The sequence below is a fragment of the Delphinapterus leucas genome, chromosome 2 (genome assembly GCF_059928025.1).
Source record: "Delphinapterus leucas isolate spDelLeu-1000000601 "Yukka" chromosome 2, BTC_Dleu_Yukka2, whole genome shotgun sequence".
NCBI classification, from domain to species: Eukaryota; Metazoa; Chordata; class Mammalia; order Artiodactyla; family Monodontidae; genus Delphinapterus; species Delphinapterus leucas.
The window spans coordinates 169,923,611-169,938,096 of record NC_143130.1 but is presented as its reverse complement, the minus strand read 5'-3'; the positions used below and the strand labels follow the sequence as shown (position 1 = coordinate 169,938,096).

Below are 14,486 nucleotides of genomic sequence, written 5' to 3'. Positions count from 1 at the left end.
CTTAGCTGTCAGCTGCGATCATCAAAGGACTCGACTGTTTTCATTTTCGCAGGAGGATCTGACCAGAGAGACCCTCCACAAGCAGTACCAGCTGGTGAAGTCCCACACCAACACCAGCCACGTCATGCAGTATGGAAACAAGGTGAGGAGGGGAGCCTCGCACTTCTGATGATGCCTCAAGTCTCAGGCTGACTCACTGGGGACGTTTCTCTCCCGGTGAAGAGAAACAGGATCCATCCGGGTGAGGAACGGCTGAGGCAGGGCTGGCTCTGCCTCTCATGGCTGCTCCATCCTGGAGACCCCGCCTGTGCTTTGGAATCAGACTTAGGTTCAAACTCACAAAGCTGTGAGACTTTGGGCAACCTACCTGACCTCTCTGAAACCTCTGTGTTTCCTCCTTGGTCAAAGCCCTAGCGCACAAGGTGATAAGGAGCAAAAACAAGGGGGTCCATCATGTGCACGAAGCACACAGTGAGAGGTTACTGAATCGAAAGCTTCCCCTGTGAGTTTTGTGGCTTTGCCCTGTAGAACCCCACACCCTGAATCCTCCGGGGTCCAGCCTTCCTGCAGTTGCAGGATGTTATCTTGACCCTTTGGCTATAAATTCGAGACTTTTACCGCCCCTACCCCCCACCCCCCCAGCTATGTTCAGAAGGGACCTAGGTGGTAAAATAGGTCAGTCCATCAGGGCTGTCCAGACAGAGGTCATAGCAGGTGGCTGCTGAAGGCTTGGGCCTTGGGTGCCACCCCTGGGGCTAGCCCTCGGGATGTGTGCAGGGCTTCCAGTAGTCTGTATGACCAGACATCATCCCCCAGGTGGCCTGCCACCAGCTGAGAGCTCACCAGCTGAGTTCTGTTCCTTTGATGTGAGCATTGGCCTTCTAGAAGACCTTGTGAGCAGTCAGTCCAGCTATTCCCTTCAGCACTTCTCGGGCAGAGTGTCGATTGGAGGGCCCGGGAGCCAGCAGGGCAGTCACAGGCCACGAGAAGTGCACTCAGGATGCCGTGGGCTTGGCCAGGCTTTTGAGGGGGGGTAGTGGGGAGGTAGAGCAGCAAGAAGGCCAGGGAAAGGTAATTCAGAGGGGGCAGGGTCAAAGGTGGCGCTGCCCCAGCTTTGTCGGGGGATTGGAGGGAGGGAGGGTACCAGCAACAACTCTTCTGCCCTGAGCTTTCTGTTCTCTTTACAATTTCCTCAGCATTAGCCACGTCCGCTCTTGGTTGAGGAGGTATGAAGGATCTTTTCTAAGCATTATGTTTCTATATACGTGTGCGTATATTTTATTTTTTGTTTTAGAACTGTTTTTAGATTAGCGTCGCTTGGTTTAGGAACATGACTGCTTGTAGCATTTCTTTCCCTCTGAATCGGGATCCAGTCTGCAGTGACCCCTGCAGGCAAACACAGCCAGGCAGTCGGGCCCGTTTGTTAGGCCCTGATGCCAGGTCGGCCCCGCCCCTCGGTGGCTTTAGCTCTGCCCATCTCAGTGGACCCAGACCTCAGCTCTGACCTGGACAGATGCTCTGCACCTTCCTTCTGCTGGTCACTAGGGGCAGGCGGGTGAGCGTGGAGGGGTGAGCACAACCCAGGGTCACCCCTGGCTGAAACGACTCTGGTGCGAGCGTGGCGTAACTGGGTAGCGGTTCTGCAGAGGATGCCAGGCAGCTTCGAAGTTCCTCATCCGTGGATTTCAGGTGGTCGAATGCGTTGCCTCGCCCACTGCTGAAGACCAAGCGGTGCTTTCAGGCTGCGATTGTGACCCTTCAGTGGTCCTGAAACCACGTGCGGGGAGCTGTGGACTCCAGGACCCAAGGGACGTTTGGCACATCTGCCCCTCCCACTCAAACTGACTCTCTCTCTCTCTCTCTCTCTCTCTCTCTCCCTCCCCCTCCCTCCCCCTACCCCCTCGCCCGCTCCCTCTCCCCCTCCCTCCCCAGTCCATCTCTGCCATGAAGTTGATGCAGTTTCAGGGTCTGAAACACAAAGCTAGTTCTCCCATCTCCCTGCCCCCAGTCAGACACCTTGACCTCACTCCAAGCCCCGAGGTGCCCCTCACCATCATGAAAAGGAAACTGATGAGCACCAATGATCTGCACGAGGCCAGGCGTCTTGTCAAGAAGATCGACAGGCAGCTGGAGGTAAGTGGTGGCGAAGCTGCGGCTCCCAGCCTTGCCGGGCAGCGTGTGCGAGTCCTGTCTCTGCCTCCTGACCATAAATCCGTGTTGGTGGGAGCCAAGTGACAGAGCTCTGGGGTCACCCTCCTCCTGCCACACTGCGGGTACATGGGAAAGGAGACCAGGCTTTGTACTCGCTGTAAAATGGACATGAGTGAGCAGGGCAGTGGCCAGCTTCATTCTTCGTCAGTAAACTGGCCTTGACCTCTTTGGAAGCAGGAAGCAAAGAGAGGGAGCCTGTCTCCTGCCAAGAAGCCACGGCATATGGGCATATGGGTGTTTCCTCTTTTACACCTAGTTGCTTACAAGACATTTTTATTTTGCTGCTTGGTGAGTTAGTAGCTAAGCATATTTAAAAACAAAAATCCAGTCCACAAAAAATTTCTGCTGCCTTAGGAAATCACAGTCACGGCCCCAAATTCTTCCTAAAATGCTTGAGCAATCTTTTACGATGACTGGGTTTGTTTTCAGCAGCTCATCAGTTTGTCTGCAACTGACCGAATTTCTTTTCAAATTCTAGCTGTGTGGCTAGAACCACCCCGCGTGTACTCACGAGATGCTGGGCGAAGACTGTCCGTTCAACAAAGCCAGCTGTGTAGACTCTATCCCCTCATCAGCGCAGCACAGGGATTGATGTGCTGGGACACAGCCTGAATTTTCTAGGAAAGAAAAAAAAAATCTGTGTGATCTGTCTTAAAGTCATATATCTCATAATCCTGACAGCTGGCAATCCTACACGTGGTACATTAACCAGGATGGGGGGTTTTGTGGTGGTTGTTGGTACCACAGTGTAATACAACAGTTCTCATATTTCTTTGCTCTCGGACCTCTTTACGCTCTTAAAATTATTGATCCCAAAGAGCTTTTGTTGGTGTGGGTTATATCAATATTTACTGCGTTAGAAATGAACACTGAGATTTTTAAAATAGTAACTCACTTAGAAATAGTAATAAACCCATTTTGTGTTAATATATTTTTTATGAAAAAGAATTATTTTCTAAAATAAAAACAATTTGGGTGAGAAGAGTGGCATCACTACACTTTTGCAGATCTGTTTTCTGCCTGGCGTTATGGAAGACAGCTGGGTCATCGTACCTGCGTCTGTATTCACTGTTGGGCTCTTTTGTTCTGGTTGAAATATATAAAGGAAATGTAACCTTACACAGATACATAGTTGGGAAAGGGAGGACATTATGGAGCCCCCAAGAAGCCTGGGGGACCCCCGTGGTCCTGGACCACATGTTGAGACCCGCTGGTCTGGCGCACAGTGGGCAGGGAGCATTCGGGCATGAATGGAACAAACCCTGGCTGGGGAGCGGGAGGGTCAGGGGACTCGATTGAAAGTTTTGGTTGACATGGAAGCAGCTTTCTTCTTAATGATGCTGGTTTTCATTATCTGGGAAGAAAATGATGTCCACCCTTTGCATCCTTCTGTCTAAGCATCTGATGGTTTCCAGAATGGACAAAGGTGCCTGTGAACACATAGCACCGCTTATGGGACAACAGTCTGCTTTGGGGCACAATTTCTACATGCCCTCCCGCACCCCCCACTTCCTTAGCCTGGGCCATACCCGCTCTTCAGGCATTCAGATTTAAATGCTTCCATCATGCCCGAAGATCCCTAAAAGGCAAGGTATTTCTGAAGGGCTCTAGCTGTAACAGAAGCCTCACGTGTGCGCCTTTGGCCGCAGAAAGCATCTGTTGGCATCTCTTTCAACATGCTGGGGTGGAGGCTCTATGAAAGAAGCATCTAACTGGTCCAGGGTTCCAGGAGAGACTACGTTAAGTAAGATACATTTGGAAAAGATGTGTTTCTTCACAGGCCAGAAATGTCATTGAGAAGTCAGTGCGGAAGATTGTCGCCTTGATCTCAGGGTCCGATGCCGAGGTAGACGGGCTCCTGTCCCAGAGAGCCCCGCTCACGGCGCACGACTGCTACCAGGCAGCCGTGTCGCGCTTCCGCACGCACTGCTTCAACTGGCACAACCCCACGGTAAGTCCGGACCCTGGGGCTGCCAGCCTCTGCATCCTGCCTTCCGTGGGCCAACTAGCTTGGCCTTCCTCTGCATCTTAAACCCCAAACCTGAGTTAGTACTGTCCACCGGGAATCACATCAGGTGCATTGCCTTGTAGAAGGTTCCATCTTGTAGAAGAAGCAACAGGCTCATTCAGGGGCCTTTGGTGGGGATGCGAGAGGAGAAAAGTCATCCAAAATCACTGACCCTAAATCTTGGCCCCAGACACTCTGAACTGTCCCAGTGGCTGGGAGAGCTTACCAGTCATAGACCATTCAACTGCCATTTCCATTGGCCTTTGAAGGGGACTTCCTTCCCTTCACACTGTACTGTCCCTGCCAAACCCCACCCCTCCGCCCTGCCCCTCACACCAGCCATGCAGGTTTCTCCCTTCTGGGTCTGTTCCGACCTCTTCCCCAAATTTGTTGTTGAAGCAGGCCCTGGCCCATGGAGGAGAAGAAAGGACCTAGTTTCTGCAGATTGTCGAATGTCAGGGTTGGAAGGTACCTAAAAAGCCTCCTTCCTGGCCAGTACTTACATGATGCTTGGCTCCTTATAGGGAAGGGGTTAGCAAACTGTGGCCCGCAGGCCCATTCCTGCCCACAGCCTGTTGGGTTTTTCCCCCCACAGTCTGTTTTTATAAATAAAGTTTTATCAAAACACAGCCACCCTCAGTCACATAGCAGCAGAGTTGAGTAGTTCACGCAGCCTACAAAGCCTCAAATATTTATTGTCTCGCCCTTGACAGAAAAGTTGGCCAAGTCCTGCTTTAGACCCATGCACTTCGATAACAGTAGTCACTAGCCTCACGTGGCTCCTTAAACTTGAATTTAAATCGATTAGGGATTGACATATACACACTACAATATATAGAATAGGTAACTAAAAGAACCTACTGTAGAGCACAGGGAACGCTACTCAATACTCTGTAATGACCTATATGGGAAAAGCATCTGAAAAAGAGTGGATATATGTGTATGTGTAACTGACTCACTTTGCTGTACGGCAGAAACTAGCACAACGTTATAAAGCAACTCTACTCCAATAGAAAAAAATTAATTTAAAGAAATAAATGGATTAAAATGAAACCAAACGTAAAAGTCAGTTCCTTAGCTGCAGTAGCTACATTTCCCGTGTTCAGGAGCCACATGTGGTGAGTGGCTACTGAATTGAGAACATTATAGAACATTTTCATTGTTGCAGAAAGTCCTCTCTGGGCTGTGACGTGCAGACCATGGTCATCCTCAGGTACTTCTGAGGATGGAGTGCTGGGCACTTGGGAGATAGCTCTCCATTATTAAGAGGCTCTTAATTTTTCATTTATTTAACAAAGCATTCTCTTTGTTTAATGACTTTTTAAAATTCCCATTTATTTAACAAATACTTAATCCTCTGGTGTTACATTTTTTGCCTGCTGGAATCACAGAAAGTGAATCTCTCCTTTCTTCCTCTTGTGAGTTCTCAGGTTCCCTTGAAGTGTTTTTCAAGGTAAACACCCCCAGTTATTTCCATCTTAGTTGCCATCTGTTTGGCAATCACTTACCATCTGTCTCCCTCACCACTGTGTCCCAGACTAAAAGCCAGGCTGCCAGGGGGAGGTCCGGGCTAACAGAGGGGAGCAGGGCCAGGGGGTTCCCGTCCAGGAGTCCTTACCTGGGCTTGAGGGTGCTGCCAGTCCCCTGCACATGTGCATTTTTTTTTTTTTTACATCTTTATTGGAGTATAATTGGTTTACAATGGTGTGTTAGTTTCTGCTTTATAACAAAGTGAATCAGTTATACATATGTTCCCATATCTCTTCCCTCTTGCGTCTCCCTCCCTCCCACCCTCCCTATCCCACCCCTCCAGGTGGTCACAAAGCACCGAGCTGATCTCCCTGTGCTATGCGGCTGCTTCCCACTAGCTAGTTATCTTACGTTTGGTAGTGTATATATGTCCATGCCACTCTCTCACTTTGTCACAGCTTACCCTTCCCCCTCCCTACATCCTCAAGTCCACTCTCTAGTAGGTCTGTGTCTTTATTCCTGTCTTTCCCCTAGGTTCTTCATGACATTTTTTTTCTTAAATTCCATATATATGTGTTAGCATACGGTATTCGTCTTCCTCTTTCTGACTTACTTCACTCTGTATGACAGACTCTAGGTCCATCCACCTCATTACAAATAGCTCAATTTCGTTTCTTTTTATGGCTGAGTAATATTCCATTGTATGTATGTGCCACATCTTCTTTATCCATTCATCCAATGATGGACACTTAGGTTGTTTCCATCTCCTGGCTATTGTAAATAGAGCTGCAATGAACATTTTGGTACATGACTCTTGCATTTTTCTTACGAGATGGTCCATAAGTCTCACCAGATAATCTAAAGGTGGGAGGGGATCCCTGACTCAGTAAAGGTTAAGAACCATTGGTGTAATTTTTTTTTCTTTTTTTATGACTGCACCAGGCGGCTTGTGGGATCTTAGCTCCCCAACCAGGGATCGAATCTGGGCCCTCAGCAGTGAAAGTGTGGAGTCCTAACCACTGGACTGCCAGGGAATTCTCAGGAAACACTGGTCTAGATGCTTTACATATTCCCATGTTAGGAGCTGATCGTGTTATAAAATGATGATGTTTGATCGTGCTTTTTGGTTTGTTTTCCTCCAGTACGAGTATGCTTTGAGACATTTGTACGTGTTGGTCAACCTTTGTGAAAACCCTTATCCGATTGACAGGTAACCCTGCACCTGGCATTTAAAGGGTCGGTGTCCTTCTGAAAGCAGAAGGGCACATGGAGCACTGCTGTCCTCTTCTGCACCTGGGCACTTTGCTTCTGCCGGCTTCTGCCGGCTTCTACCTCTCACTGTGGACGAATTCAAAACAGATGCATCCCCAGGGTTGCTGGGTTGGGTGGGTCTGTCATACATGTTCCGTGGTGGGTTCTGTTCGTCTTCATTTCTTCAGAGTTGACCAACTTCGGGTTCAACAACTTCTTCTTCCCGTTTCTTACAGAATAAAATTGTCCATGAGCAAGGTATGCCTTGGTTACTACTGAAATGCTGTCGACGCTTTTCTGAATGTGAACACGTCCCTTAGAATGTGTGCTGATCAGAGACAGAAGAGCTGGGGCCAGAGGGAGGCTCCCCCCACGGCTGCAGGCCCTCCCGGGGATGTGATCAGGCCACGCGGGCCGCACTCCAGGCCTCCCCCAGGATGGCTTGCTCACCTTTACCTACTTCCCCAGCTCCTACAGGTCCTGTGTGATCCTCTGAAAAACCCACAGATTTGGGAGGCTAAATCTCTGCACTGAGAGAGGTGCATTTGCTTTTTAAGAGGGTTTTTTTTGCCCATGCCTTTTACAGAGCGACACGTTCACTGGGGCTTCTGCAGCCAGTGAAACGGTCTTCGAGGAATTTGAAGTCAGAACCTCTTAAGTCTTTACAGTGATTTTATGGAAGAGGGACATAAACCCCAAATGGAAAACTATTTTTAGAAAACAGTATAATTTTTGATTGCTTTTGTATTTTATTTGTCAATGATGGACAAGTCTGAAAAATAAAGATTTATAACTGAATCTGAGTATTAATTTCAGGTCCCCGACTTTGTAGTCTGTGCTCCTGGCCCCTCCTGGTGGGGTCCGCTCCCCATCTGTGTCTTCCAGCCTCCCCTCTCCCACACCGCCACCTGCCACTTTGTTCTCCCTGCTCCCCCAACGGCCTGGACTCTTCAGCCTCCTGTGCCTTGTGCCCTGGGGTGCCTTTCCCTCCATCTGACCCATCCTCAAGGTGTAGCTGAAAGTGCCCTGTCTTCCTCAGCTTCCTTCTCTCCCACACACAAAAGTCCCCTCTCCTCTGTCCGCCGGCATTTGCGTTTTCCTTGGGGATTTTCCAGCACTTGTAGGCGTGCCCTTACACCACGCCTGGGGGCTGGGAGGTTATCTAAGCTCCTCCGAGGGCACCGGCTGCCTGCCTTGTCTTTGTTTCCCTTGGCCCAGTGTCCCACACGGGGTGGTACTCACCGTGGGTTTGTGAAAGACATTCAAAAGTAGCACTGACTCCATGTAGTGGAATATTATGCGGCCACGTAAAGGATGAAGCACTGCTACAGCTCCAGCGTGTAGCCAAGGGAAAGAAGCCAGTCACACGAGACCCCGTATTATACGATCCGACTTGTATCTAATGTCCAGAATAAGCAAATCTATAGAAACAGAAAGTGGATGAGTGATGCCGGGAACCAGCGAGAGAGGGAAATGGGGAAATAGTGACTGCTAATGGGCATGAGGATTCTTTTGGGGCTGATGAAAATGTTCGGAGACCCATCACGATGATGGTTGTAAAGCTCTGAATGTACTAAATAAAACCCAGTGACTTGTATACATCAAATGGAATTATGTGGTTTGCTAATTATGTTTCAGTAACGTTCTTTTTAAAAATAAGCCATATACCTAGGTGACTGTTAAAATAGCAAAGAAAAAAGGAACACTAAAAACCGCGACACTTGTGACCACCTGTCTTTATGTAGTGAAACCTGTCTTATTTAGCAGTGGTTGACGCCTTTAAAGTTTGGAGGTATGGACTGGAAGTTGAGATACTGGCAAAGAGGGTTATTTATATCTGTGACAGATTCAAGGGTCATACTTCTGTTTCTAATGGGCCCATTTATTTTATTTTTTTAGCGGTACGCGGGCCTCTCACTGTCGTGGCCTCTCCCGTTGCGGAGCACAGGTTCCAGACGCACAGGCTCAGCGGCCATGGCTCACGGGCCCAGCCGCTCCGCGGCATGTGGGATCCTCCCAGACCGGGGCACGAATCTGTGTCCCCTGCATCGGCAGGCGGACTCTCAACCACTGGGCCACCAGGAAAGCCCTAATGGGCCCATTTTTAATCAGTTTATCCTTTCTCCATGAGGTTGTCCTAATACATCCAATCACGTGACCAGGATAAAGAACTCATTGTCCTACAGATTTGGGGGAGCTTTAGGGATTTAAGTAACAAGTACAAGAAGCATAAGGTGTATGAACATGTATCACTATAGCTCAAGAATGGGCAGCCCTGGGGGCCGGCTGATGTTCAACGAAATGCAAATACTGACAAGTAGAATATTTAAAAGGAGTCTCTTAAAAGGCCTCAATGTTCAGGTGGTAAAAGTTCTGTTCTTCTATTTTCTAGAACCGTTAACTACTTTGTGACCGTGCTTCTCTCTTATTATTTGTCCTCCCTGTAGAAGAAAAATATACTTAACTATTTAACAAGTGCAGTAACTTGAATGTTCATGGTTCTAAAGGTTAAAAGCAGCTTGTTCATTTCTCAAATAAATGACAGTTTCATAAGTAAGTCACACTGCCTTTTCTTTCTCCTCATGTGGTTCATAGGCCCCCAGCAGACATGGCTCTCCATCCCTCGTATTAAGCCATTTTCTATTAGATTTCTGATAAGGGTGACCTTTCTATGTGTATCACAACTAGGACCAGCATTTTTTCCCTAGTTATATCCAAAATGTACAGACATGTTCTGTCATAAGAGGTACATAGTACGGAAACTTTTGGAGTAAAACGTGGCCAACCCTTTTCTTCCCCAGAAATCCCAAACGTCAGTTTGTATTCATCATTAGAATGCCCTTTCTACATATTTACATACCTATATACCAATAATAGTTTTTTGCCTTTTTATTATAAAATAAAAACAGATATAGAAAACCATACAAAACAAGTGTAATGCTTAGTGAATTGTAAGATGAACATCCTTGTGACTACCATCCAAATCAAGAAATAGAACTTTACCAGATGTATTAGTCAAGATTCTCCTGAGAAATAGAACCAGTTGGATGTGTATACATATATAGAGAGACATTTATCTGAAGGAATCAGCTCACATGATTGTGGAGACCTGGTAAGTCCAAAATTGCAAGCTGGAGACCCATGGGAGGAGTTGCAGTCCAGGCCAAAGGCCACCTGCTAGCAGAATCCCTTTGTTCTCAGGGAAGCTCAGTCTTTGCTCTCCTAAGGCCTTCAGCTGATTGGATGGGGCCCACCCACATTGTGGAGGGTCATCTGCTTTGCTCAGAGTCTACTCATTTAATATGTTAACATCATCCAAAAAGTCCACAACATTCAGAATAATATTTGACTAAATAAGCACCGTGGCCTAGTCAAACGGACACATAGAATCAACGATCACACCAGCCACCCTGGAAGCCCGTGCTTGTGCTCCATCCCAGTCACAGAACAGCCCCCACAAAGAGTAACCACTCTCCCTGTGTTCTTTGTGGTTTTATCACAAGTGTGTATCCCTAGACACTCGTCTTAGCCTTCATTCTGCAGGTTTCCTCATCCTTCTTCTTCCTTCCAATTTCCATTGAAGAGTCCAGGCCGTGCATCGGTAGAGTTTCTCAGTCTGGACTTTGCTGATTGCATATTCAAGCTGCTCTTCAGCATGTTTTTCTGACGCCCAGCTCTCTTACGGATCAGCAGCAGGATCCGGACGACTTACATGTGTCTAATGGGTTTCAATCCATTGTGCTTCTGTACTGAAGCTCAAATTGTTCATTTTAGGCTGATGGAATCTTAAAGGTGGGCTCCCAAGCCCTTTTGACATGACCCTAGGAAACCTCCATAGCTTCCTTCGTATCTGGTGTATCAAGATGTTTCATTCTACATTTCCTGTCCCGAAGCTGAGATCAGCTATTTCTCCAGGAAAAGCTCGTTTCTTTTCATGAGACATAGTCTTTCAAGGCAACAGTCGGACTGCTAGGAGTACTCACTGCTCCTGCCTCTAGGCTGGCCCCCTCCAGTTCTGCTCTACGTGGGTGGAGAATTTCCAGACTCCCTGTGCTTCCAGACAGGGCTCTTCAAGGGCCTGGCCAGCTGCCCCTCATCCACACCTTCCTCTACTCTTTGCTTCAGGCTTTATGTACAAGCGATCTGGAAATGACTGGTGACCCTGCATACAGCACACTCGTATTTCATTTTTCTGTGATTTTTCACTTTCTCTCACCTTCCTTGTCAGAAACTGTCAAGAGCCAGAGATTTTACCCCACTTGCATGTTAACAAGGTCACCTGCCACAGTTTCACAGGTGCTGGCAGGAGACTCCTGGGACCATGACAAGGGACTTCATTACCCCTGGCAACCAGGCGCACGTGCTTCATATTTGCTTCGACCCCTCTTGCTGCCGAGTGCCCTGAGGGGGATGCGGAGGTGGGGCCTGGTAGAAGCTATGCACACAGTGGGTCTGGATCAGGCTGAGGAAGAAGGGCTGTGAGCAGACCTGTCCCACTTTTACCCTGCGGGGAGACACTCTCTTCCAAAGTGAGAGACATTATTTTATCATCTTGGTCAGGAAAAAAAAAAATCTGCCCTCTTCCCAGGAGGGAGAAATTCTCTTTATCCTCCAAGGCTAGTCAAATACTCTTAAGAAGATGGTCTTGGGCTTCCCTGGTGGCGCAGTGGTTAAGAATCCGCCTGCCAATGCAGGGGACACGGGTTCGAGCCCTGGTCCGGGAAGACCCCATATGCCGCAGAGCAACTAAGCCCGTGTGCCACAACTACTGAGCCTGTGTTCCACAACTACAGAGCCCGTGCGCCTAGAGCCCTTGCTCCACAACAAGAGAAGCCACTGCGATGAAAAGTCCGCGCACCACAACGAAGAATAGCCCCCGCTCACCGCAACTAGAGAAAAAGTCCTCGCGCAGCAACAGAGACCCAATGCAGCCAAAAATAAATAAATAAATAAATTTTAAAAATTAAAAAAAAAAAGAAAGAAAGAAGATAGTCTGGAATAAAAGCTGTCAGTGAGTCTTCACCAGACATGCAAGAGATCCATGGAGAATTCCAGCCATCTTCAGGGGTTCTTCAATTCCCTTCTGCTTTTGGCCAACCCTTTATCCTTCAAGACTGAGCTCAGGCAGCCCTGTCTTCAGGGAAGCCCTCTGCTCCCTCCCCGCGGGTTACATGCCCTCCCCTGCCTCAGGACCCCATCACATCCCATGCTGACCGTTGTCACCACACTGCTCACATTGAACAGAAAATGTGTGCGTGGCTCGGTAGCCCCCAGGCTTGAGTTCACCTGGACTCCCCATAGACCATTTAATGCCATCATATGGAAAAGGTGTCCCTTTCTCTGGGTGGACACAGTCCTGTGCCAAGGTGACAAGTGGAGCCCAGACTGGATTTCAACCCCACTTGTCCCCTCAGCCGTGTAGCCTTGGCCGTGAACAACTTCCCTGCCCTCATGTGCTAGCTCTGAATTTGCTTCCCTTTTCTGAAAGATCTAAGGCTTCGCTTGCCCCAACCCGGGAGCTTGTCTGATCCCTGCGACAAGCCTGGGAGATCAGGGCATAAGCATTCTTAAGGATGGGGACACTGAGGCACAAAGATGTTGAGCATCTTGCCGAGGGCTCGCAGCTGGCCTGGAGCCCAGGTCTCCTGACTACGAGTGGAGGTTCTTCCCACCTTCCAGCTGAGCAGTTTCTCCGACTTTGAAGCCAGATTTCAGAGTTCCCTTTTGGTCGAGGGCTGCGTCAGCAGCGAAGAGGTTTCCTGGAGGGCATTCCTGGGAAACGGCTGTCTTCCAGCAAACAGCTGACAGCTAGGGAAGAGGAAGAGCCGCAGCCCCTGTGAATCAGCGCTGTTCTCCCGAAGCCCTGCCCCGCGTGACCTTCCTGCCCCAGCTGCTCCCCCGCGTCCCTGCCCCAGATGGCCCTGCAGAGCAGGAGGTGGCCAGTTCCTGGATTCCGGCCGGCTGAGTGCACACACAGCGACCGCATCTGCGACCGCATGTGCCTTCCAGAATCAGCCTCAGCCGCCAAGTGGGGATGACAGGCTGGTCTGTGGCTGGCGGAGGGAGGCGTCTCCACTGCACCCAGAGGACCCTCCCCTCCTCCCTCTGTCCCTCCTCCCACTCAGGGCCTCTGCTCTTCTCTGCCCACCTCCCTTGCAGACCCGTCCCTTGTCCCCCAGCAGAAACTTGCTCATACTAGGGAGACCCGGATTCAACACATTAAGGTGTTGTGAGGCCATCGTGGGCCAGGTGTCTGCAGGGGCAGTTTGCACTTCTCACGATGGGCAGGGCTTTGCACCCAGCTGTCGCTGGTAGGCCCTGGGGACGGAAGAGCAGCAGGGCCTGGGCATGCCCTGGTCTCTGCAGAAGCCTTCGTAGCTTCTCCCAGCACCGCTGGCTCCAGTCTCAGCCTCAGGGACTGGAGGGGGCCAGTAAAAGTGGAGGGAAGGAGGGAGCCAGCCGGCCAAGGGTAGAGGGGACAAACGCTGGGAGGACACACAGCCGAGCCCCTGTCCTACGTCCCAGCCTGTGGCCCCGTCACCCTTGGACACAATGACCCCCTGTTCAGGGCCTGTGGAGAAACCAGGCCGCTTCACTTGCATCTTGGGCCTCTGGATCAGGTCAGCCCTGCGATGCTCACCATGGCCTCAGGCAAGTTCACCCAGAGCGGGCCTGGCGGGGGAGACTCATCTGACTTTGGTTTTCTACCAACAGGTCACTTGGGATGCTGCACCGGGTAGAAAAGAGAGCCCTGAGTTTGGGGGTAGGTTAGCCCTGAGTTCAAACCTCACTTTGGCCTCTAACCAGCTGTGTGACCTTGGGCAAGTCATCCCTTGTTATGGGCCCAGTTGTGAGCCCTCCAAGTTCATGTGTTGAAGCCCTAACCTCTAGCATCTCAGAATGTGACTGTGTTTGGAGACGGGGCCTTAAAGGGTTAATTAAGGTAGCATGAGGTCATATGGCTGCGCCCTAATCCAATAGGACCTGTGTTCTCAGAAGAGGAGATTAGGGCTGCTCGGGCCCAGAGAAAAGGCTGTGTGAGGACAGAGTGGGAAGGCAGCCGTCTGCAAGCCAAGGAGAAACCAGCCCTGATCTGCGACTTCCAGCCTCCGGAACTGTGAGAAAATAAATGTCTGTTGTCAAAGCTGCCCCATCAGTGGTATTTTGCTAAGGCCGCCCAAGTAGACTAACTCATTCTCCCCCTTCCTTTGAGCCTCTGCGTCCTCATCCATAAATACCTCCCACAAGGGGCTGGTGTGTGGATTAAATAAAATCACACAGAGCAGCCACTAACCAGTGCCAGGCACCCCCATGAGGGCTCAGTACATGCGAGGGTGTTTCTGCGCCCTGAATCAGGCCCCTGCACCTCCCCGGGGGGAGAAGGCATCCAGAAGACAGGGGTCCAGATACCCCCACCCCTCCTGCTCTCCGGCCTCTCCTGATGGGAGAGGCCCCAGGACGGTGGGCCCGGCACATATGCTTGTGCACATACATGCATGCATGCACACACACACACACACGTGTTCTTACAGTGGTCCCCGGTCCA

At 49.9% G+C, this 14,486-nt stretch overlaps 1 protein-coding gene across 1 annotated transcript in view; it reads left to right on the top strand.

Annotated features, from left to right (window-relative positions):
- Nucleotides 1-7,738, top strand: part of LGMN (legumain) — a 36,377-nt gene extending 28,639 nt beyond the window's left edge. Inside the window, exons 10-14 of the mRNA XM_022576244.2 lie at nt 53-142; nt 1,933-2,133; nt 3,992-4,162; nt 6,832-6,899; nt 7,177-7,738. Coding sequence (XP_022431952.1) covers nt 53-142; nt 1,933-2,133; nt 3,992-4,162; nt 6,832-6,899; nt 7,177-7,219 — 573 coding nt within the window. The 3' untranslated portion in view covers nt 7,220-7,738. The remainder of the gene's footprint in view (nt 1-52; nt 143-1,932; nt 2,134-3,991; nt 4,163-6,831; nt 6,900-7,176) is intronic.
- The last annotated feature ends 6,748 nt before the right edge of the window (nt 7,739-14,486 follow it).